The 25,727-nt window shown below is 39.0% G+C and overlaps 1 protein-coding gene and 1 long non-coding RNA gene across 6 annotated transcripts in view; one reads left to right on the top strand and one right to left on the bottom strand.

The window, feature by feature from the left end:
- Positions 1 to 25,727, bottom strand: part of CTNNAL1 (catenin alpha like 1) — a 61,050-nt gene that overhangs the window by 18,518 nt on the left and 16,805 nt on the right. For 3 of the 4 annotated variants that reach the window (XM_025432632.3, XM_025432631.3, XM_025432634.3), the window contains exons 3-10: positions 20,276 to 20,463; positions 18,493 to 18,612; positions 16,437 to 16,526; positions 15,255 to 15,425; positions 11,697 to 11,897; positions 8,980 to 9,066; positions 5,089 to 5,247; positions 2,615 to 2,707 (exon numbers count right to left, since the gene is read on the bottom strand). In XM_025432632.3, the coding sequence (XP_025288417.1) occupies positions 2,615 to 2,707; positions 5,089 to 5,247; positions 8,980 to 9,066; positions 11,697 to 11,897; positions 15,255 to 15,425; positions 16,437 to 16,526; positions 18,493 to 18,612; positions 20,276 to 20,463 (1,109 nt within the window). The remainder of the gene's footprint in view (positions 1 to 2,614; positions 2,708 to 5,088; positions 5,248 to 8,979; positions 9,067 to 11,696; positions 11,898 to 15,254; positions 15,426 to 16,436; positions 16,527 to 18,492; positions 18,613 to 20,275; positions 20,464 to 25,727) is intronic. The other variant, XM_049116362.1, reaches the window with a different exon arrangement.
- LOC112650019 (uncharacterized) overlaps positions 1 to 25,727 on the top strand; it is a 46,695-nt gene that overhangs the window by 12,977 nt on the left and 7,991 nt on the right. Inside the window, exon 2 of one of the 2 annotated variants that reach the window (XR_007414134.1) lies at positions 16,136 to 16,321. This is a non-coding gene — a long non-coding RNA (uncharacterized LOC112650019). Of the gene's footprint in view, positions 1 to 16,135; positions 16,322 to 23,427; positions 23,812 to 25,727 lie in introns of those variants that run through there. The other variant, XR_003129873.3, reaches the window with a different exon arrangement.

Raw genomic sequence — 25,727 nt, forward strand, 5'->3', positions numbered from 1 at the left:
ACGCCATGTCCCATCCAAGGGAATTAGAGCTACATGCTCCTCCTGGGTGGGCACAGTCACTCGGACACAGGACTTGACAAGTAGGTGGCAGCTTCACGAGCAAAATGAGGTTCCCAATCTTGAGGGAGAGTTGGCACATGGGCTTGTCAGGGAACCAGAGGCTAGACTTCAGTGTGACTCCCCTCTCAACCAGGAGCCATTGTAAGCCATATCAGCTGCTCAGCTGTGCCCAGATAGGATCTAACATTTTAAAGGAAATATAAGGGATCCCTGGGTGGCGCAGCGGTTTGGCGCCTGCCTTTGGCCCAGGGCGCGATCCTGGAGACCTGGGATCGAATCCCACGTCAGGCTCTCGGTGCATGGAGCCTGCTTCTCCCTCTGCCTGTGTCTCTGCCTCTCTCTCTCTCTCTCTCTCTGTGACTATCATAAAAAAATAAAATCTTTAAAAAAATAAATAAATAAATAAATAAATAAAGGAAATATAAAAATGACATAGCTCAAGCAGAGATGTCAAGAAATAAATACAAATTATCCCAGGGGCATGTTCTATTTCTTTAAATGATTCCTTTGTGAAACAGGTGGCAAAGACTAGGAGTAAAAGCTAAGGTTGTTGAGAAAAAAAATGCTTCTCAAGTTATGGAAGTTGACAACGGGATCTATCACCATCCTGGGGACAAAGTACAGTTATTCCTAATATCTCTGCTACAATAAAAGGAGTAAGCAGACAACTACAGCCAAATAGTTGTATTTGTATAAGTACAAAGTAGGGTTTGAGGATAGAAACAGCAGATTGCATATGGCTGCAGATCAAACCCTTTAATTCTGAGATACATTTAAAGCCAACGCAAGCAAGATGAATCTCAAGTGGACCAACAATTATTGAAACCTTGGTTTCTCTTAACAAGCAGAGATCTTCTGATTATAAAAAAAGTTCAGCAGATGACCATTGCAGGGTCACTCATAAAGTTCCTCCTTCTGTGATAAGCCTTTGACACTGTTTTCTACAAGGGAGCATACATACCTCCAACATTTAACATACTTCTGCTAGAGGACACAAGCCACCATGGTCTCTTACGTCACTTGTGTTGTTCTCAACTCTAAATCCAAGGGCTCTACATCTACCATCTAATACTGCAATTAGGAGTAAGTCCTTTGGCTGACCATGATAAATGAAACAAGAATACCCAGTAAATTGTATTTTAGAGCTTAGACCTAAAAAAGAAAGGAAGTTCTGTTCTGCACTTTTCTCTTTAGATTAATAGATTAATTTGACAGGGACAGGATTAAATGAGCTATCAATTTTTAAAAGGCTCTGGAAAATTATAAAGACAAAGTAATATTTCAGAAAATTCAGAAAAAATAACTCACAATTCTTCCAAACAACCACAAGAACTTTCGTTTCCACATATCCCTATGTAGTCGTTTCTTTCTTTCTCTCTCTTTCTTTCCTTCCTTTCCTTTCCTTTCCTTTCCTTTCCTTTCCTTTCCTTTCCTTTCCTTTCCTTTCCTTCTTTCTTTTTCTTTCTTCTTTCTTTCTTTCTTTCTTTCTTTCTTTCTTTCTTTCTTTTCTTTCTTTCTTTCTTTCTTTCTTTCTTTCTTTCTTTCTTTCTTTCTTTTCTTTCTCTTTCTTTCTTTCTTTCTTTCTTTCTTTCTTTCTTTCTTTCTTTCTTTCTTAAGATTTATTTATTTTGGAGAGAGAGAGAGAGAGTATGAACAGGAAGGACAGAGAGGAGGGAGAGAGAGATTCCCAGGTGAGGGATTCTCAATTCCGTGCTGAGCACAAAGCCTGATGCAAGGACTTGATTTCACGATCTTAGATCACAACCTGAACCAGAACCAAGAGTCAGACACTTAACCAACTGAGCCATCCAGGCACCCCTCATTTTCTTATATATGTACATTTCACATGTAGCAATTATAGTAAGAATGCAAATCTGTATTCTGCTTTTATCATCTAACATTTTAACAAAACCTTTTTCAATCCTGCTAATTCTAGTTATCAAATTATTATTTTAAGGTCATAATGTATTATTTCCCTAACTTAAGGTAGTTATTTTGCTTCCAATTGAATCTTGTCATAAGTAATACTGTAACAAACATCACTTTAGTTCTTATTTTTCTAATTTCCTTATGTCTTTAGGAATCCTAGGTCAAAACATGTAAATATTTTTATGGCTTGGTCCATAATGGTAACTTACCTTTTTTTTAAGATTTTATATTTTTAAGTAATCTTTACACCCAATGCAAGGCTCAAACCCACAATCCCAAGACCAAGAGCTACACACTCACGCTCCACCCAGCTGAGCCAGCCAGGCACCCTCATAAACTACTTTTCGAAGGTGTCATGGCAACCTTCACTGCAAACAGCTTCATTGAAAATAAATATAAACTCAGACATCAATTAAATGGGCCAATTCCCAGTTTTGCAGATGAGCAGCATTAGCATGGAATGTCAGCCATGTTCTGGCATAGTGTGAATGAAAACGCCATTATCTTCATTACTCTCAATAGATTTGGCCTCTAGTTAGGCAGAACCATGTACATCTTCCTTCCACACAATTTGTTACAACACTCAGACATGACACAATATAAAGGGATGATCTATTGATCATACCTGTTGGCCAGTCACTTGAAATGTCTCCTCTGCATGCATGCAAGTTATTTCAAGAGGTTCTGTCCCAGATATGTGACGCAACAATCGACAGATCTATGAGAAAACATTTCTACAGTTCAACTTCCGCATTCTCGTTCTTTGTAGTTCAGTTTTCATTTTATAATTAATAAAGAAAATTAGGCCTTACACATAACTTATTAAAACTTTATTAAACCTTACTTATTAAAAATCAAGTTGTACATTACTCAGATTAGGTAGAGCATATTGTCTCTTTGTCTCACTTTCATATCTGATTATGGCAAGTGGTCAAAGAATATCAGAACCAGAAGGAATCTTTGAAAGGATCTAGTAAGTGTTCGCACATTATATGTATGAAGAAACTGAACTCAGAGAAGTGACTTGCCCAAGGTCCCAAAGCTCTACTATGTCAAGCTACACATTCTAACAACAAGCAACACTTCATTTCATGTCAATTAATTAACACACTTTTCACTGGAGGTAACACTGGATTAGGCAAGACTGAGGTAAGGAGTAGAGAGCTTCTAGCAGACAAAAGAAACTCTTGAGATTTAGGATAGTGAGAAAACTTTTTTTTTTTTTTTCACTTAAAAAATTTTGCTGCAGGATTCCTATAAGTAGCAAGTTTGTTTATAGTCATAATATTTGGTTTATAAATATAACAGCACTGGGGCTGGAGAAATTAAGTGAAGGTGATCAAAAGGTACAAATCTCCAGCTATAAGATAAATTCTAGGATATACTGTATATAAAACTAGAGTTAACAGTACTGTTTTGTATATTTGGAAGTTACTAAGACAGTAGATCTCAGAAGTCCCTATCGTAAGGAAGAAGAATTTTCTGTAACTATCTGAGGTGATGGATGTTAACTAAACTTATCGTATGATCATTTCACAATATATACATGTATCAGATCATTATGTCAGACATATTAACCTTACACAATGTTACATGTTAATTATATCTTTAAAAACTACTTGAAAAAACATAAGCATCAAATTTATTTTTTTTAATTTATTTATTTGAGAGAGAGAAACAGAGATAGAGCAGGAGCAGGGAGGAGAGGGAGAAGCAGGCTCCCCACTGAGCAGGGAGCCTGATTCAGGGCTCGATCACAGGACCCCGGGATCATGACCTGAGCAGATGCTTAACCAACTGAGCCACCCAGGTGCCCCTCAAATCTATTTTATTTTTTTTAAGATTTTATTTATTTATTCATGAGAAACATAGAAAGAGAGAGAGAGAGGAAAGAGGCAGAGACACAGGCAGAGGGAGAAGCAGGCCCCATGCAGGGAGCCCAACATGAGACTCGATCCTGGGTCCCCAGGATCAGGCCCTGGGCTGAAGGCAGCGCTAAACCGCTGAGCCACCAGGGCTGCCCTAAAGGTTGCTTCTAACCATTATCATTAGTTGTTGAGATTTGCTGAGGTGGCACAGCAGGAAATATGGAGACAGCTCTATGGTTCATACCTATGCATTTAAAGACATGTTGGATATACTTCATATGTACAAGGTATACACAGGCTAAGTATATATATTTTTTACTAAGAGATGTCTTGTGTTTTCAATAAGTAGAAGGCTTAGGAGATCAACTAATAATTGAAATTATAGCAAAAGTGTCAGGTAAAGCACTAGTAATACACAACATCAATAATACACATTGGGCGGAACAGAAGAGGTTCAGAGAAGGAATAATGTGCTGAATATCTTCGTTTTGTCCATCCACATCCATTCACCTTCCTTCTCAAACCTGCTTTTTGCCCTGGGAGATCAACATATTTGGTCTATAGTTATGTTTGGCCGATGGGAAGCCCCAGCAATAGACCAGCAGGCATGAAGAGAGTAAGGGCCTTTATTCTCATGCTCTTTCCTTGCATGGTTGCCTTGGGCTGTCTCTGTGTCTAGTCCTGAAATCATAACCTCTCAAGGCAGCTTTCTGAAAGACTCCATCCCCTTCCAGTTTCCAGTAACCTATTAATTTGGGCCTATAAGCAGTACCAGCTCTGCTATCACTAACCCCAATTACTGCACTCCCATGGTTCTCCCCACACCCTGTCTATGCCATTGTAAATAGCAACTTTATTAAAGCCTTTTTAAATTATCCTAATTCAAGTGTGCCATTTCTTTCCTGCTGAGACCCCACAGATTCAAATAGGAACAAGGTCATACAATGTATCTCCCACTGCTCTACTCCAAAACCTAACCTCTTTGAGAGAATAAAGGACAAGAAGATTAATAAGTGCATCTGCAGGTTCTAGCAATTTTTCTTTTGTTTTAGAGGCCAGATTGTTTTAAGAATAGAACAGATAAATATAATGTCTCCAAGATTCCAAAGGAGACCGAGAAAATGCTCATATAAATTTGTTAACCAAAAACTGCATTTGTGTTAATATTCCCTGATGATGGTATGGCTACCCCAAAACCACAATTTCTTTAACAAACGAACCTATTACTCACCTCAACAAGCTGCTCTTTCTGTTCAGAGAGTTTACAGGCATATTCAGCCAAACCTTCTAAATTTCCTTCTACTCCAGTAAGTTTTAATGCTTTTAGAACCACATGATCAGCATGGTATTTTAACAGATCTGCTGCCAGCTGAGTTGCTGTGCTGTGAAGCTGCAGATGTGGGGGGTGAAGGGTAATGAAAGAAAGACAACAAACAATAAGGTTTTGTAATCAAGCACCTCACAAGCACTTTAAAAACAAACAAACAAAAAAAAGAGCAACCTCAAAACAGTCCCCACTTGATCCACTGAAAGGAAAGTATAAAGTTCTTTGTGGTAATAGTAGAAGCTGTATAGCACTGGGGTGCTTGTAAGTTCTCCCAGGGCAGCAGTGACATCTACATCTTTGAGTCTCCTGATGTTGGCAGTAATGCTGTCTGCAGAAGATGAACTGCTCAGCTAGTGTGAAGTGGTTGGTCCCTTTTTCATCCTGCTATTAACCAGCTCTTGCCCACACAGCTTCTCTCTTACTTAAAAAATGTCCCCACTATTCTAGAAGTTAGTAAGGAACACAACATATTAAGAGGAAGGTATTCAAAGTACTGTGAGGAAAATCAAATGGCAGTTCATGATCATTAATTTTTTTTAAGATTTTTATTTATTTATTCATGAGAGACACAGAGAGAGAGGCAGAGATACAGGCAGAGGGAGAAGCAGTCTCCCCACAGGGAACTCGATGTGGGACTCGATCCCCGGACCTGGGATCATGTCCTGAGCCAAAGGCAGATGCTCAACCACTGAGTCACCCAGGCATCCCCATTAATGTTTTTTAATAGACTTTTAAAAAGGTATCCTAAAAAATAAATAAAATAAAATAAAATAAAAAAGGTATCCTGAGATTCAATTAGGTATTCAACACAATTTTATTGGATATCCAGATCATGACACTGTACTAGAAGTGGGACATACATGATAAATAGGACACACCCCCTTCCCTCAGGGGGTTACAGACCATCTGTAGCTGCTATCTAGAACTTTACACTCCAACTTTTGGGTCACAGGAGAAATGATAAAGGGAAACCAAAACCCTGAGGCTGTATCTGACTTGTAATGGATTTTAAGCATGGCCCACTCTCAGCAGATATCTCTGGGTACTATTAGCTCTGAAATCTTTCCTTCATCCTGCCTTTTGTGTTAAAAAAAGATGATGTGATGGGTTATTCTACAGTTCTTCAGGAAGAGATCATTTTTAATAGCACTGTCCTAAGGAAAATCTGACTTTGAACGAAGCCTACTGAATGAAGTGACTTTTTTTTTTCCTGGAAATAATCCAATGTCAATTCAAATTACAGGACTTTCTACAAAATTAACAATAGAGTAGTCCGCATTCATGCAATCAAGTGAGAATAATTACAGTCAGAAACAAAAACATTAAAATGTACTTTCCTTTGGAAAGTAAATGCCACATACAAATTTCAAAAGATTTTATTTAACTATCAGTACCTTAGAGAATAGCTAATGTCAGCCCTTTATTTAATAGACTATGAAAAAAAAAAAAATTAAAAAAAAATTTTAAAAAAAAGGGATCCCTGGGTGGCGCAGCGGTTTGGTGCCTGCCTTTGGCCCAGGGCGCGATCCTGGAGATCCGGGATCGAATCCCACGTCGGGCTCCCGGTGCATGGAGCCTGCTTCTCCCTCTGCCTGTGTCTCTGCCTCTCTCTCTCTCACTGTGTGCCTATCATGAATAAATAAAAAAAAAAAAAATTAAAAAAAAAATTTAATAGACTATGAAAAACAGGTCCTTAGAGCCTGAGTGACTTGCCCAAGGTCATGTAAATCTGAGGAGTAGTTCTAGAAACAACTTATTACCAACCTTAAGGGAGGAAGGGTGAATAAACCCAAAGTTCTGCTCTGTGCAATTAAATTACAGCAGCTTTATAGACACTATCTGCCTTAATCCTCATAAAAATTCTTCTAGGTTGATATTGTTATACCCATTTCAGAGGTAAGGAAAATGAAGCTGGTAGAAAGCCACTCAGTCTATCACCAAAGGATTTTATCCTCTTACTGATTATCAAGTTTTAACAATAATTCAGTTAAAATTGAATAGGCTGGAAAAAAATGGACAGGCTTTTTTTTAAACTAAAGAAAACCATAACATCCTTCTATGTTTAACAAGATGTTAAAATGAAGGTATCAATAGAGGTCTAATAAGCTGTGAAACAAATCATCATGTATATAGTTTATAAAAGAAAGCCAAAACCCAATTCCATTCTTTTGAACTCTTGACTCTGTAAAACTATAAAAGAAAAAAGGAATTAGAGATAGGGAAGCTCTGTTTGGAGAGCTGATAGGTACCTACTGAGTGCCACCTCCAAACACACCCCAAAGTAGAGAGGGTGGGGGATGACATGGGATTTGCAGTGAGGGGCTGGAGGGCCCCATGGGAGGGCCTCGGAAGAACACAATCATTCATGATAGAGAAAATCAGTTTTAAACAGAGCCCAAAGCATCCTGTAAGGGCATCAGTTTCAAAGAACTTTCCACCTCCCCACATCCTCTCTTCTGGCCCTGAGCCACACCTGGCACAGATCAGGAACTGAAGCTAGGTAAGGGGAAGCGGGGAGAAGGAAGAAAGGTGTGAAAAGAGACCAGAGATCACACCTTTCCTAAAAGCCCTAGGTGGGGGTGGGGACCGGGGGGAGGGGGCGTGGGGGCATGGAGGATAAGTCCTATAATTGATAAATATCAAAGTAGCAATTAATATAGTGGAGAAAACATTCTAATTTTGGAACTGAGATTGTGTTTCATGACCTAAAACAGGGACTGGCAAACTTATTCTGTAAAGGGCCAGATAGTAAATATTTTAGGCTTTTCAAGTCACACAGTGTTTACTGCAACTACTCAACTCTGCTGTTTTGAAAGAACAGTAGACAATACGTAAGCACATGAGCAGGACTACATCTCCCAAAACTTTACTTAAAACAGACGGCCTGGCTGTAGTTGGCAAACATCTGACTTAAAGTGACTTCCAATTACCTGAAAGTGATCAAATAAGCCAAGTTTTTCAGGAAGCAGGGAAATCTCAACCAAAAATATTTTTTAAATCAATTCTATCAAGGTTTTAGTTTATATACAGCAAAATGTATCAATGGTACAGTTTGATTGCTTTTGACAAACATTTATATCTATGTAATTACCATCACAATCAAAACTACTATATTTCCATTACCCCAAAAAGTTCTCCCATGCCCCTTTGTGGTAAATATCCCCCACCTTCTGCCTCCAGGCAGCCACTGATCTGGTTTCTGTCACTATAAGTTAGTCCTGCCTTTTCTAGAACTTCTTCTAAGTGGAATTATATATACACACACACTCTCGCACACAAACACATAATCTTTGGTGTCTGGCCTCTTTTGCTCAGTTAACATTGTTTTAGTGATTCATCCATATTATTACCTGTATTGATGATACTGTTCCTTTTCATTACTGGATATTTGTTATAGTTATACCAAAATTCATTTATCGATTCCTCTGTGGATGGAAACTCAGATTGTTTCCAGTTTAGAGCTAGGTTTATTTATAAATAAAACTATGAACATCTATGGTCAAGCTTTGAGAAGCATGGCACTAAAAAAAAAATGGTGGGTCAGGCTCCCGGTGCATGGAGCCTGCTTCTCCCTCTGCCTGTGTCTCTGCCTCTCTCTCTCTCTCCGTGTGACTATCATGAATAAATAAATTAAAAAAAAAAAAAAAAAAAAAGATTAAAAAAAAATGGTGGCTTCAAAGTGGAAAAGCATTTTCTGGGCACATAGATATACTAATACTTATGCATTTCATACATATCATACAACACAAAAATTAGCAAAGGATTAAAAGAGGCTAAATTTCAAACTATACTTACTTCTTTCTTTAGTTCATTGAGACTGTGACTGAATTTCAATACAGTGAGTTCTAGTTCTTCAGCAATACTTTGTGTTTTCTTGCTTTGCTAAAAATTAAAAAAATACAGTGTTACCTCATCTTTTTTATCTGGTAATTCCAATTTTACTTGAACTATAAATTATAATAAATGTTTAATATCATTCTGTGAATCATAAAAAAAATAGATTTTAAAAATTCACCTATTTAGGGGTAGAATGGAAAATAGAATTTTAACTATCTAGTTATAGTTTCCCATTCTAACCATAAAAAGATGAATTTTTAAAATCTCATTTCTTTAATAAATTTATCATGTCTAAAATGAATCTATTTTATCTTCTGCCTAAAATGCTCATCTCTTCACTCTTAATGGAGTTAAAAATTAAAATCCTATTTACCATCAAGTCTCTACATAAATGTCTCTTTCTCAGAAAGGCCTTTTATGAGCACACAATCTAAATTAGGTCCTCTTCTTAGCCATTCTAATCTTTTCTCTAAGTAATCACTCTAATTTGCAATTACATATTTACTCTCTATTTTTGTTTGTTTGTTTAAAGTCAATCTTCCTCACTAGGCCTCCGTAAGCTCCATGAAGGCTGGGATCACATTTATTTTGCTCACCAATGAATACACAATACCTGGCACTGCAAATGGAAGGTATTAGGTACTCAGTTCTTTGAATGCATAAATGAAAATAAAATGTCAATATCTTCCAGAAGTCGTCTTGACTCCTTTCCCTAAATATAAATTCACCCTCCTTCAAATCCTTGCAACACATGGTCTGTACCTCTTATAAGATATTCGCAAAGCTTTCTGTACTTATCTTACCCCTTCCCACATTTTTCTACATTCCAAAATTCTTGCGGGCAAAGATTTTATCTTATTCATCTTTAGATTTCCGGTGGTTGGCATATAAAAGGCACTCAGTAACAACTGCTGAAAAAAATGAATGAATGAACAATACATCTGGCATGCAGAATCAAAGATCTGAGTGCTTGTGAAATATGGGAAAGATGCTAATTGCAAATTAAGTGTCGACAGACTCAGATTCCCAATACACAGAGCATCTCCTCACAGAAACTCTTTATGTTGACTGTTGAGTCTAAAATTTAACACTGAAGCAATCTATACTCCAGATTAGATGTTACCTGAATATTTCAAACTAATCACAAAATATTGCTTTTTGCCCTGACAGCACTCTACTCTAGGTTAATTTTCCATTAATATGAGCACCTGCGCTGTTATGCCAAGGAATAGGAATAGGAGAGAAATCTTGATGTATATCTATTCTTCATTCACAAAACAATCTCTTTACAAGAAAGTCAACTGCTGCTTCATTCACTATTCTCAGCCACATTCACCCGTCTTCATCTTTACTGCCAAAGCTTTTGTTCATAGCTTCCAGATTTATTCCATCTATGCTGTATGTTGTAAATCACTTTATAAACTTTTCTTGACATACTCTAGTTCTAAGGAATAAACAAATTGTGCTAGAGCTGAGTCCCAAGCCTCTACCTTTCAATTTTGCAACCACTCTCTAAAAGTGTCTGGATACACATTTTCTGTGTTGTCCCACTCTGTCCATCTTTTCTTTTTTTTATTTAAACATTTTTTAAAGTAAACTATACCACATGTGGGGCTTGAACTCATGACTCCAAGATCAAGAGTCACATGCTTAGGCAGGCCGGGTGGCTCAGCAGTTTAGCACCGCCTTCAGCCCAGGTCATGATCCTAGAGACATGATCCTCGTAGGATCGAGTCCTATGTCGGGCTTCCTGCATGTAGCCTGCTTCTCCCTCTGCCTGTGTCTCTCTCTCTGTCTGTTTCTCTCAAGAATAAATAAATAAAATCTTAAAAAAAAAAAAAAAAAAAGAGTCACATGCTCTCCAAACTGAGCCAGCCAGGTGCCTCCAACTCTGTCCAATTTTACCACTCTTGCATATAAAACCTTCCAGGCTATTTGCACATCAGCCATCTACTTTTGAACAGCTGCTCATAATCTTAGACCAGGAATCGGTGCAAGGGTGAAAAATCTTTTACCTGCTAGCTGGATCTACCCTTGTCTTCAATAAGTTGTCTAAATTGTTGTGTCTGTAGGGGCTTAGTTGGTTAAGTGTTTGACTCTTGATTCCGGCTCAGGTCATGATCTCAGTGTTGTGAGACTGAGCCTGCATTGGGCTCCCTGCTGGGCACAGAGCCTGCTTAAAATTCTCTCCCCCCCTCTTTCTCTCCTTCTCTAAAAAATAATAATAAATTGTTGTGTCTGTAAATAAACTATCCCCAGAGTTAAGAACTGTGCATGTGTGAATGGCTTCAGAAGTATCATTCAGATGCCAAGAACCTCTAAGTAGGGGTCAATTCATCTGCTCTTCACTGTGAAGCAGCATTTTGGGGAGGAATTTTCCAGAGGTGAGTTTGGTGGATGAGTGGGGATTATAGGATGAACTCGTGATAGTGATGGTGGTACCAAATCTAGGCTGGCCAGGATTAGAAACTGAGAAACAATAGGCCTAGAAATGTCAAGTACTGTGATGGATGGGAAGGACATTTTGGCCAAGAAAGTGGGAGGAAAGGAACGAGACATCCTTCTCCCTTTCCAGACCACATTCACTCCTGGTGATTATGTTAGCTTCCACAATTCTCAGAGCTTTAGGGAAAAGCTATTGTATAAAATTTACTTTGATGAAACAAAGTTCTTACAGTTTGAATCCACACAGAAATTAACTGCTGCAATTCCAGTCTCGTCTGAGTTGACAATTCCAAGATGCGCTCCCTGTGCTCATGGCTGGTGTAGGCAGAGTCAGTAAAGTCCTCTGTGCGCTCCAAGATGACTTCCAAAGTCGCAGAAAGATTCTCTTTTGACTGAAAATAAAGATTCTCCCGAAGAGCTTCAATATTCATCTGAGAACAAGAAGGATATCCGTCTACATGAGTCAATATCCCCACCTAACCAAATGGGCTATAATTTCTAACAGTGCCCAAAGAGATACTAGCAATCTCTGTCCCTGTCTGAGGGAGTCACTAGTGGCCACGTAGAGTTCCACTGCAATAGCTGTTAACACAACATTCCTATGAAATCAGTAAATACTAAGGCAGAAAAAGCATTATCATGTAGCAACTGGTAGGAAAAATGAGCCAGCCTGCAGGTGGAGGATTTGCATCTGAGAAAATGCTGAGGCAAAGTCCTGGAAGACACTACACACAAATATGAACTTGTGCCAAGCCCAGGGGGACAGGGTGTGGAGGGTGTGCCTATGGGAAGGGCTGGAAAAAGCATGCTCATGCTCTCCCCGCTCCCCAAATAAATAAATTAAATCTTTAAAAAATAATAAAATGGAAAGCCTCTAATATTGTCACCTCCCTCTAATTGATTCCTCACCACCCATAAAATTAAGTTCAAAATTTCTACGTACAACAGAAAATCCTCTAGAGTCTGGATTTTATAGATCTTGGTGACAGTCTGTGTCACCACCTCCAAAGGTCCCAAACAACCTGTCATTTCATTCATCCAATGTGTGATGGACACATGTTGAGTAGCACATCTCTCTCTCAGCTGTCTACATGACACTACGCCACTTCAGCTGGATTTAGCCTCTAGCCCATGCACGGTGCCATAGAAACGACTTGGGCCAAGAGGCGATCTGTGGTGATGACCATGACTGTGGTCACACTGAATATGTTGATATGAATAGCTTACGTTTGATTAGCACGTTAAAGACCTTTCACAGGGGCGCCTGGGTGACTCAGTGGTTGAACATCTGCCTTTGACTCAGGTAGTGATCCCGGGGTCCTGGGATCAAGTCCTATATCGGGCTCCCTGCAGGTAGCCTGCTTCTCCCTCTGCCTAGGTCTCTGCCTCTGTCTCTCTATCTCTCATGAATAAATAAATAAAATCTTTAAAAGAATAAAAATAAAAATAAATAAAATCCTTTCACAAATACAGTCTCCAGTTAATCCTTACATCTGACGCATTTTCATAGGACCCATGAAAATACCAAGATGTGGGAAGATCAAGAGGCCATAATGGGGGTTTGCTTCCCCTTCTCCTCTCAGCCCAAGGGGCCACCAATAACCACCCCATCCTAGGTAGGTGGGATTTTTTCTTAAGCTAGGAAAGAACATGGATAAAGGTGAGGTATGGGATGGAAAATGAGCATCTTTTGGAATTTAAACAGAATTATGATATAAAAAATCAATCATGTTGACCACACACCATTTATGTTAAGGTTTTTGGGGGTTTTTTTTAGGATTTTATTTATTTATTCATGAGAGACACAGAGAGAGAGAGGCAGAGACACAGGCAGAGGGAGAAGCAGGCTCTATGCAGGGAGCCCGACGTGGGACTCGATCCCAGGTCTCCAGGATCAGGCCCTGGGCCAAAGGCAGCGCTAAACCGCTGAGCCACCGGGGCTGCCCTATGTTAAGGTTTTTGATTCTTCCTTTTGAAAGAACATACACATGCTTTTAAACAGCAACTGAGCTTTTTCAAAAGCTATTCATTTATATCACTTCATATGATTTGTCCACATATTCACAGCGCCGAACACAGTAAAGCGTCCAGTTTCCGTCTACAGATTATACTTTCCAGCAGTAAAATAGGTAAGATGCCAAAAAGATACCCACTGATGGTGAGACACAGTCTATTCATAACAGCCTCAGCCTCCAGAATGCCTGATGCCTGATGGTGATGGGTTAGCAGCCAGAGCAGCTGGCAGCAGCCACAGGCACAAGCCTGCCCCAGGGTAACCTGAACTCAGGTGCAGCGTCAAGAAGCAAAGGACTTGACCCCAGCCCTATTTGTTTCCCGAATTATCTTTTAACCTTTGAAAAGACATCTCCCCCTCAGCCTTTATAAAGAGAAGGGATTAGAAAACTAATCTCTAAGATCCCTTCAGCAATGAAAACTCTAAGATAACGACTGGTCTTCGGCACTTCTTCCCCCTCCAAAAGAGACTTAGGGCAGGACTGGGAATGGGAGCATACTAGCAAACCCAGAGGCATATACTGAAAGCTGATGGACTTTGGGATTAGCGAGTCCTGGTTCTAAAGAAGGGCTCTACCACTTAACAGTTTTCCTCCTCAAAAACACAATGATAATAGTACCCACCTAAAAGGGAAGTTAGTGATTAAATTAGATAATATTCATGAAGACAACAGCCCCTAAAAATAACTGTTCTTTCCATGACTTTCTTTCACCTCATGTTCCTACCTAAGTAGGAATTAAAAAGGTGGAAAGAATGTCCTCCTTGTTGTAGCCCTTAGCCTATCAGATAATTTCCAAGGGCCTTAGTCTTCCTAATTGTTAAAGGAGGAGTTGTACTAGATGATTTCCGAGGGCCCTCCTCAATCAGACCCTGCTCTTACCCAGGGAGCAACTTCATCATCTCTCTGACTTCCCAGAAGTTCTGCCCTAAAATAGTAGGGATTCTGAGTCAGACTGCCTCTGCTTGGTTTCTTTCTTTTTTTTTTTTTTAAGATTTTAATTATTTATTCATGAGAGACAGAGAGAGAGAGAGAGGCAGAGACACAGGCAGAGAGAGAAGCAGGCTCCACACGGGAAGCCCAACGTGGGACTCGATCCCGGGTCTCCAGGATCACGCCCTGGGCTGAAGGCAGGCGCCAAGCCACTGAGCCACCGAGGCGTCCCTCTGTCTGATTTCAAATCCTAATTCTGGCACTTCCTACCTGGCAAATTCCTTGATCTCTGTTTCTCAGTCTCCTCAGCAGTATAGTAACAATAGTGTTTATAGGATTATACATATACATACATTTAAAGCATTCAGAACAGGGTTGCACAAAGTAAATGCTCATTTAGATTTCATTTTAGATTTTAATTAACACTAATACTACTACTATGGTTTCAAAGTATCAACCCCAGAACTCAGGAAAGAGTAGGGATTTCAGCAGAAATGATCTGCTGTCTGCTATCAGCCACGGATAGCACAGACTGGTCAAAAGACTGGGAAGGGAACACTTTTCTAAATAGAGGACAGGAGGCTCCCACTGAACCACAGAGCCACACACAGCCAGAGTAGCTACCATAACCCAACCAATGTTCTCCATACAAACTACATTAAACCAAATGTTACCGAATATTAAGTTTATATAGAGTGGCACTGTCTTAAAGAGAAATCTCTGCTTTTGTGAAGCATCTATTCTAAAATATTATACCAAAATATAGATACTACATATGAAGGTGTGCCTCCGATATGGAAAGAAAAAAAAAAACAAAACAAAATCTATTCTCTCTATTCTTACCTTGAGTTCTTTAATTCCAGTAAAAATACTGACAGATGAAATGTCAGTCTCTCCACTTGGTTTGCAGTCAGTCACGATTTCAATCACCTTATCTAAAGCCACTTTCATTCGCTCAAATACTCCTTCTTTGTTTTTATGAGCTGATTCGCAGTTGGGATGCCTGAGACATGTCTTCAAAACAATTGAAAATTTTCATTTTAAGACTTGGCCCATACTGTAATACACAAAATCTTACAGAGAACATGTCATGCTAATAAAAATGGTTCTTTACCAAAATCTCCTGGGTCCCTGGCTCACTCAGCTGCTTCTCCTCACTAAAAGTGGAAGCAGGATGAGTAAAAAGCGATAGCAAGGTTAAGTGAAAAAGGCAGAGTGCACAACTGTATCTTTATACTTCAATAAGTTTACCTAAAATTTTTTGGGGAAAAAACTATCTTCATCATGATTAAAACGATTTTAAAATGTTGCCTTCCATGTGCAAAAACTAAAAAAGGATGAGGACAAATGAACAAATGTTATATGCCTGTGGCTACAGCTTTGATTTTTTAAAAATGATGTAAATGAAAGCTGCTCAAGGGGCCTCAATGTGAACAGAGCCTTCCAAGTGAGCTCCAGGGAGCTGTTGTGGCCTCACCAACCCAGCCTAAAGTAAATATACTGAGCAGAAAAGGCAATTCTAAATAAGCTGTTCAGGAGCTGTTGACTAGTTTATTTTTGAATCGTATCGAGTGGCTGGCCAGCTGCTGTTTGAAATGACCAACACTCAAGTGACAATTTTGTTAAAAGTAGAATAGGGAATTAGAGGTATGAATCTACAGAATAAACAAATTAAAGGCTGGATTGATACTCCACTGTTACTTAACAGATTCTAACTTGCCTAGCTTTTTCGAGAGTACATGTGTTGGCTCCCCGACAAGACTGGCAAAGCCTGCAGGCAGTGACCGTGTGTGACAGGCCCGACTCACAGCACCTAATACACCATCTTCCGCTCGGCTGCTCGCACAGAGCTGACTCGCCATCTAACTGCCCTTTGGAACTGGGAAGGGAGGTAGCCTTCTTGCTAAAGGGTAAGTGAGATTTGATAGCTATAGCCTATGTTCCAATTTATCACTTTGATCTTTTAAAAAACATACAATACATAAAATAGATGCATTTAACCAGGTAAAACGAAAGTGTTCCTACCTTTGAGGCTGTAAGAAGCATCATTGTACACTTTTCAAGAACTGCCCTGGCTGCTGCCATTTTTGCCTTTTTCTTCTCATCTTTCAGATCCTAAAAAAGAAATAAAACCACTGAGCAGTCTAGGATCCTGTAAACAATCCAATTTCTTGAAAAATCATTTACACAAGACTCAACCAATTAGGTAATGTGTAAAAAGTGACAAAGTGAACAAAAAAAACCAGGATAAAGTTTTATAAAATGTCACCACATTGACCTAGATATATCAACACAAGGTATGGAAAGAAACGGGTGCCCTTACCGAGGGCAGCAGAGCCAGGGACTGAGACGGAGCGGGGTACCGCCTTGAGGCTCACACTCTGGTGGCCTGCACGCTTGACATTCTCGTGCTCACATGGATACACCTCACTCCTGACCAGAAACAGCCATCCTATTCTTTACTCAGTTAAGAGTCACCTATTTATCAAGCATTTATGAGCTATTATTTCCTCTAAATTAGATACTTCGAAGTCAACTCTTTCGGAGACCAAGTCTGGTTAAACATAACAAATACAATGCCCTGAAATATTCTTAAGACGTTCCTCGGGTCTATCATTTTCTCCAACTAGATTACGAAGTCTGAAGCAGGCACTTGCTTTGAATTTTTTTCTTTTAGTTTCTCTTCATAGAGCCCTTGATAGAATGTGTGCTGTCACAAAAAGTACCTAAATATTGTGATCAAATCTAGAACTCTTATAATTTGGTCATGGCCATCTAAATCAGAGGTCAGGAGCCATTTTCAACAAAAGGCCATATAATAAGTTTTTCAGGCTTTCTGGGTCAAATAGTCTCTAAAACAACTACTTAACTCTGCCATCACAGTGTGAAAGTCACCCTGAGACAATCCACAAACTAACGTGGCTGTGTCCCAATAAAATTTTACTTATTGACACTGAAATCTGAATTACATAAAATTTTCACCTGTCACATTGGTCAGTTTTTCCATTTGTGAGTTGTAGGCCATACATGATGCCATGTATTATATGGTGATAACAAATGATTGAAAAAGATGGCATTTCAATCTGTTAGAGGGCTGGTTCATGGGACAAAAAGAGGCCTCCATAAATCCCAGATGGTCCAAGAGGCACTAAGTGAAGCATACGAACCAGCCTACCACTTTTCAAGCCAATATCCATCTTCTAACTCCAGCTACAACCAGGAAAGTTCATGTCCATCATGATAGCCTATGGGACTATATTGGAACATCTCAAGAGCTTCCTCATTATATTATATATCTACCCTGCTGACAAGATGCACTCATGCATGAATAACCCAAGAAAGAAAAGTCAATTCTAGATATAATATGGTCTTCTACCTCCCTAAATTTAGGAGCTTATAGTCTAAATTGAGGAACAGACCTATAAAAAACTAATATCATGGTGTAGGTTGAAAACTACAGCCTCTAAAATAAGACATAATGAAGTTCAATCTGCTAGCTGAGTGACCTTGGGAAAGTTTATTATCCTCTCAGGTTCCATCTCCTCAGGTGTGAATAATAGCAATACCTACCTAATAGGGATGTTTTCAAAATTAATAAGATCATATATATTAAGTACCTAGCACATAGCTAATGCAGGTAAATAATGGCTTGACTTATCACTACTGATGCTAATGGAGAAAACTGACAGAAATCAGTAACAGCAGAATAACATATAACATGTTACAAAATACAACCAGAATATAGATGATGACTCAATTTATTTGCCTGAGCCCTGGTAGAAGAGTCCAATGTACTTTCATAAAAGAGGAAGTATTAGATATGAGCCATGGTGGCAAGTATGACCTTTCCTAGTGTGTGTGTGGTTGAAACATATTTAATTGTTACATGTATGCAAAAAAAGACATGTAGATTTACTTACATTATCCTAGCTCCTTTATGAAAGGCTTTCTACACCAAGGTTATAAATTTATAAATGTAATAAGCAAAGAAACCAACCCAAATGATCATAAAGATCACATATCCATCGAAATTAAAAAGTATACATGTATTTGAAAATTCTTAAATGTGGCAAACACATACGTTTTGTCTATCACCAGTTAGATGTGCAAACTCCACCATTTCATTTCCAAATTGACTGAATATTTGGACAAACTCTTGAAAGCTATTCACTTTCTCTAGTCTTTCCATAGTTGCAAGAACCTGCAAAACAGAGAATATTTGATTGTCAGGTACAGATATGAAGGAAACTGAGATGTCAAGACTGAATAGAGAGGACAAAGGAGAAACACTAAATTCTTGGGGAGAGCTGAGAAGGAGTCGTCAGAGGGGAAGACAGGGAAACAGGAGCCCAGAGAAGGAGAAGCACATCCACAGGTTAGAATCATCGAGGGAATGATTTGTTTTTACGATGGGAAGACCTGAGCTTACTTGAAAATTAAAAGGAAAAAGAATACAAGAAACACCTCAATATATAGGAAATGAGGTCGTTTATGTAGGAAAGTCTGGGAAAGGTGGAAGTGTGCAGGACCGAGGTAATCAAATCTTCAGAGAACTAGGGTGACAGGGAGGATAAATAAATGCAACACACAGGAGCCTTGGTTCAGTGAACCAGAACTGAGGGAACCCCACTCTTTCCAAGAAAGTGGAAGGAAGGTCACCGCACAGTGAGGAATGGAAAGGAAGGTGTGGCACTTTGAGAGCAGTTACACAGCTTGGATCACTCAGGAATTGCCTGTGTTGAAAAAATTAATTGCCAAGAGACTTTGGGCAGGCAGGAGCCAAAAAAATGAGAAAACTATAGTAGAGCCAATAGACAATGTTAGGTGTTTTCTTGATATTAGAATTAAGGCAAATAGATGTGAAACATATTTTCAAATACTTTTCTCAAAAATAATAGCACTGGATTAGCTTTCGTCAGACCAAGATAGGTAAAGAAAACACAGATATCCTGTGTTTACTTTTTAAAACGAGGATATGATGAATGTTTGGCATGTTAATCTGCCCTGGCAGCTCAGGAAGTCCAAGCGACCAGCACAGATAAGGCAGGTTGCTACCACTGACCACAAACTCTGTCTGTCAGAGAGAGAGGGGCTTTTTCCTATCACCCTACCACTGCCCAATCTACCTCTCCAATTTCTTTTTTGCTTGAAACTCACACTCTTTAATTCACTCAACACTCATCTGGTAGTTTTGTCCTCAGGCTCGACTGAGATAATCCCTTCCCTGGCAGATTGCCCTCCTCCTTTCCTAGGGAATTATCCAGAGAAAGAAATGACTGTATGTGCCCTGGCTTCCCTGGATGATGGAGGAGCACAAACATTATCTGAAAGACTGGAAGAGTTCTAGACTGGGAGAGTTTAAATTATTCTGTAAGCTTTATGATTATTCATAATCTCTAGGGATGCTGCACACAGAAATTTTGTCATATAGATAATTGTGGTTTCAGATGACTGAATTTTTTCTTAAGTTTATATATTATTATCCTCTGACTCTGAAAAAAAAAAAGGTAAGGTACTGAGGTATTTGGTATTTTTATCAGCTAGGTTTCTATTACATATGTTGTCATGGCTCTTGGCTTTTTTTTCTCAAATTTGTACACATGAAAAGCTTTCACATATAAGCCTCAACAAGTATATAACGGTTTTCTGAGAAGAAATATTATTTACATCTAAAAATTTAGACCAGTACACACGCTGTTCAGGAATTATAGGTATAGAAGAAATAGCACTTTTAAACTATAGACAACTGGAGGTATAAACAAGTAAAATTGAGAAGCATTGTCAAATTATCTGTTATTAACCTAAAAAACACTTTTAAACAATCCTAAAAGACACAAATATAGAAACACGAGAAAGACAAGTACCTTATTTCTTGATGTTATTATCTGCTTAATGACTACTCGGTCAGCCAGCAACAACACTTTCGTCACTGAAGAAAGAAGTAATCTTGCAGCCTTTATAACTCCTGTTTTATCTGTAAAAATTGTGATCTGGCCATCAGATTCTGTATGATTCAAGCTGCTTATATCTGTAAGTGCTGCAATCGTTTCTCCTAAGAAGAAAGGCAAGGGTGAAAAGTTACATTGGGAATAAGATGCACTTAAATTAAAATCCAGACTTTACTCTTGAAGGTAATGTGCTCAAGTGGGTAGACGCTTGGCTTTGGAGTCTCATTTCAGGAAGAAGAAACAGCTTCTCCTTGATGAGCACAAGGATTATCATATGAGGCTCTCTAATGACAAAATAATGGCACATTCTTAAGAACTTTGAAAAACGTGTTGCCTTCAACAAGTTTGAAAAATATTTTAACTTTTCTTCCAGTGGTATGGCAAACTACATGACCTAAAAACACCTTCTTAAAAAAAATAATAAAAATAAAAATAAAAAAAATAAAAACACCTTCTTCTCTGTAAGACTAAGTAAGAGAAATCCCAAGAGCCAATAGCCAAAGAAGAACCTAAAGCAGAGCATTAAGCAATTGCCAAGGCATTGGCCAGGGGTGAGGGGATAGAGGGGCACTGGGGTAGGGGTGGAGGGTCACTGCCCATCTCCACAGCTGAAGAGCCTAGAGTTTTTATGAGCACCCATGGAAAGAAGACAAAGCTTTGGGCCCTTTGGGAGGCATCTTCAGTATAAAGGGGGCCTAGAAAAATCATCCATAGGCAAAGGGAAATAATATGCAAGTTTATCTATTGGGCAGCCTGGGCTCTGAGTGGGAAAACAATAAAAGTATCTCTCCTGAGAACTCAAGACAGAGGCTGACCCTGAGGCTTGCTGTTTGAATTTATACTTCTTATGATGCCCAGCATAAACCATTCTACCAGGTGAACTCCCAACTCTATAGAAAAAGTCTCTTCACAATCAAAATGTTTTGATTTCTATAAGAGCAATTACCCATCAATAAAATAATACAAATATCTGAACTCTAAAAATTAAGCCAGACTATAATTTCTTCCAAACTTAACTGTTTAACTTAACAAGACTGATTGATTGATTAATTTTTTTTAAGATTTTTATTTATTTACTCATGAGAAACGCAGAGAGAGAGAGGCAGAGACACAGACAGAGGGAGAAGCAGGCTGCATGCAGGGAGCCCAACGTGGGACTCGATCCCGGGACTCCGGGATCACACCCTGGGCTGAAAGCAGGCACTGAACTGCTGAGCCACCCGGGCTTCCCTAACTTAACAAGATTAAAAAAAAATAATAATAAGCTTCTCATCATCTTGCAATGTTCAAGGTAAGTTTTCACATACTAAATAAACCTCAGTGCATACTGGATTGATTTTCTCACAAAAGCTCCCTTGTCAATATTATTACATACCAAATAAACTATCAGCCCATAGGCTAAGGATCTCGAGTAAAAATACCTGAATTTTAATGGACAGGTCACAGGGCAGGACATAATGGAATCAAGATTTAGGATCAGTCTAGAGAAAGGAGAGACTCAAAGTCAGGGTACTAATCAGGCAGCATTTCAATTGTGGTATGAAGCAGTAAGGATCCTGCAAGGATGGTAGCTACAGGAATGTAAAAAAGACGATTTGGAAGATACCAAGGAAAGAAAATATAAAATTGACACCTGAGCAGTGATAAGAAGAGGAGAAATGGAAAAAAAAAAAATGGCTTCAAGGTTGTGAACCTAAATCACTTTTAAAAAAATCACAGGCACAGAAAGGAAGATGATAAATTCACTTTCAGACAACAGGAATTTGAAAGAACACAGGAAAACCCAAAAGACAAGCCTGTAGGTATGGACTGGTTACATGTCCTGACAATAGCTGAAACTCTACTAATAGAGGAAGTCTGTGGTAGCTAGCCTCCAAGACGGCTCCCAGGGATCCTCACCTCCTGGAATTTACTACATCCTTGTGTTGTCTCCTCCCACATCAGACCAGGGCTCGTATGGCAGAAATGATGGTATGGAACCTCCAAGATAGGGTTTTAAAGATATTAAGGTAACTATCTTGGTTGCTTGCTCGCTCGCTCGCTCTCTAAGGGAAGCCAGCTACCATGCTGTAAGCAGCCATTCCCACCAAGAGGTATAGGTGAAGAGAAACTCAGGCCTCTGCCCAAAAGCCAAAATAGAAGTGAAGCCTGACAATAACCAACAGGGAACTAGAAAGCAGATCCTGGAGTCCAGTCAAACCTTCAGATAACTACAGGTCCAGAAGATACCTGGAGGGCAACCTTATGAGAGACAATGACCTAGACCCCACTGGCTAAGTCACTCCCTGATGTAAATTGTTTGTGGCTTTAAGTTGCTAGGTTTGGGTTAATTTGTTACACAGCAATAGGTCACAGTTTATATAGCAAAATATACGAAGACATGTGAGAATTAAACCTTAATGAACATAGAAAGGGGCAGGAGGGAAAGTATCCATTTGCAATAGCTTAGAGGATAAAAATGTTTCCAATCTGCCTCTGAAAAATGGTACTTTTTCCTACAGCTCTCAGTCCTCAAAATTATTACATATGAGCCTGCACATATGGCATTATGTAACTTTTCCTTTTTCTGACTAACCCAGGCATTAAACTCCTAACTACGTGGGATGGTAACATTTGGTGAGCTCCACTATCATGGTCAAATTCTTCCTTAACATTATAAAATTGTTCAAAGTGTAGACTGTTCAGAAATTAGCTCCCTGAAAAAGTCACAAAGCTGTCCTTTTAGCTTCGTGGTTGCCATTTTTAGCTTGTATATGTAATTAGTGTTGTGTCTTAATATGAAAATATGTCTTAATATGAAAACCTAAAGTCAGTCAATTACAAACATTTATCAAGCTCCAATAAAAAATATGGGGCTAAGCAAATAAGTGAAAATGTTGGAGGGGGGCGCAAACTGGGTGGAGTCAAAAGTTAGAAACTTCTACTTACCAGAAAAGTCCTGGGGATGTGATATATAACTTGATAAGGTAAGTCAATACTATATTGCATATTTTTTAAAATACTGCATATTTTTGGGGTGTCTAGATATCACACTGCTATCAAGTAAAGAGTTAAGACTGAAATCCAGGCAGTCTGACTCCAAAGTCCTACTTTACATTATTTCCCTCAATAAATATTAAATTGTCCAAATGAGAAGTTGATTACTATGGGCTGAGTGGGCTAGAAATATTTCAGGAGTGATTCAAGTTAAGTCTTAAATTTGTACATGTTAAGAGAAAATAGGGCTTCCATACTGCACAACTCCAGGAGGTGCCATTCTCATTCTTTTAACCAGAATGACAGAGAGGTAGTTCTCAAGAAGGGAAAGGGCACTTCAAAAAGAGAAAACAGGTGGAGCCCATGACAACAGAGGGCTTCCAAAGTGCCACAGTCTTCAGGAGTGTGGGTCCGTGGATCATGCCCTCTTTTGTCACCCTATGCTGAGCACAGTGACCTCTTACAAAGTCCATAAGGTGAGTAGGACTCAGCTTGCCCTTTCATTCAAAAACCCCTACTCTTGGCTTTAATTAAGGGCTGTTATAAAAAAAAACAAAAACAAAAAAACACAGTAATATGTAGAACATCTCTACATTTTCTGCTGAATTGTCCACTGCATTATGTAATGTCTCTTGTGTAAGTGCCCACACAAAAATTTAGTGCCAGGAAAGAAACTGCTCTCCACTTGACAAGCTGGTTTGTTTCTTTTCAACAAACAATGAGAATTATATAACCCTTTCTTTCCCACATTTTTGTCTTGCCTTCCAGGAAGTACAAAGATAACTTTCATGCTTAATTAGAGTAACAATGTGGGCCAAAGTTTCCAGTGTATTTATTTTCATCTCTCATTGTTGGATTTATTAAACATGTATCTTTTATTGTAAGTTATTTCAAATCCTCTTTCAAATGAAGGCAAAATATAAATTATGAATAGAATAAGGCATCCTTCCTTCCCCACTTAAAATCTATTCACTATCACAGTGAGAGGCAACAAACTCAAGAGTCAACTCAGAATCCTGCTTTTAACCAATAATGAAGTCTTATCTATTTAACACCTTAATGAATATTTCATGTACTCTCCCTGTTTTTTATTATCCCTTAGGCATTGCCTTGGCTTAGCCTGATTCATTGTAAAAATTTCCATATTAATTTCCCCAACTTTATCCTCAACTCTAATTAACCCTCATTTGTTCATTTCTTCCATCCTACCAGAAATATTTCTAACACAAAACTATGTTTCTTCTCTGGTTGAAAATTCCTCAATCTGTCATCTATAGAGTAATACCTGAAGTCACTCATGTAACATACAGGACCATGCGTGATCTCGTTGGCCTCTCCATATGAACTTGGCCTTATCTCACTTAGGATGACTCTCCAAATACACCTGCTCCTCCGTTAGGGTTGCCCATCTCAGTAAACAGCACCACCGTTTCCCTAGCTGTTCATACTTCAAACCTCAAAGTTATCCATGGCTTCTTTCTACCACATCCTACCTCCAAACTATCAGCAAATTCTATTAGCACTACCTTGATAATATAACCAAATGCAACCAATTTTCACCCCCTTAAATGCCATGACCTGATCTAACTTGCCATCACTCATCACCTGAACTCCTGCAACAACCTAGTTGGTCTCTGATTTCACCCTCATGCCTCCTAATATCTATTCTCCATATAGGAACCACCAGTGGCCTTTTAAAAATATGATATTATGTCACCACCCTGCACCAAACCCCCATTAGGCCCCCTATCATACTTAGAACACACTCCAAACCTCCTATCTTTGCCCTTCTAGAAAGCCATACCTGTTCTCATTCTTCTCCTTGCCAGAAGTGCCATTCTTCCAAATACTCATTCATGTAGCCCTCATTGGGACTGCTCCAATGTTACATCCTTAGAGGAGCTTCCTAACCCCCTACCTCAATAGTTTTTAACTAGGGGCCATTTTGACCCCGTGAATATATTTGGCAATGTTTGGAAACATTTTTGGTGTCACAGTGGGGGAAGAGGGGAACCTAATGGTGTCTAATAGGTAGAAGTTAGGGATCCTGTTAAACGCTTTATAATGCACAGGACAGCTCCCGTCCCCCCCAGCAAAGAGTTATCAACAAGTAATTATCCAGCCCAAAATGTCAACAGCATCAAAGTAGAGAAACCTTGTTCTCAATATACCTCCATTGATCTACTAACACTTACTCTGCTTTGTTTTTTCATGAATAATTATCATATATCTGTTCATTTGTTTATGGTCTCCCTCACTAGAACGCAAGCTCTATGAGGGCAGACATTTGACTGATGTGTACAGTTATATCCCTATGGCCTAGAAGAAAGCCTGGCATAAAGCCAGCACTCAGTAAACCTTGATTGAAAGAATAAATGGATAAATTACACTT

The sequence above is a fragment of the Canis lupus genome, chromosome 11, assembly GCF_003254725.2.
Source record: "Canis lupus dingo isolate Sandy chromosome 11, ASM325472v2, whole genome shotgun sequence".
Taxonomy (NCBI): domain Eukaryota; kingdom Metazoa; phylum Chordata; class Mammalia; order Carnivora; family Canidae; genus Canis; species Canis lupus.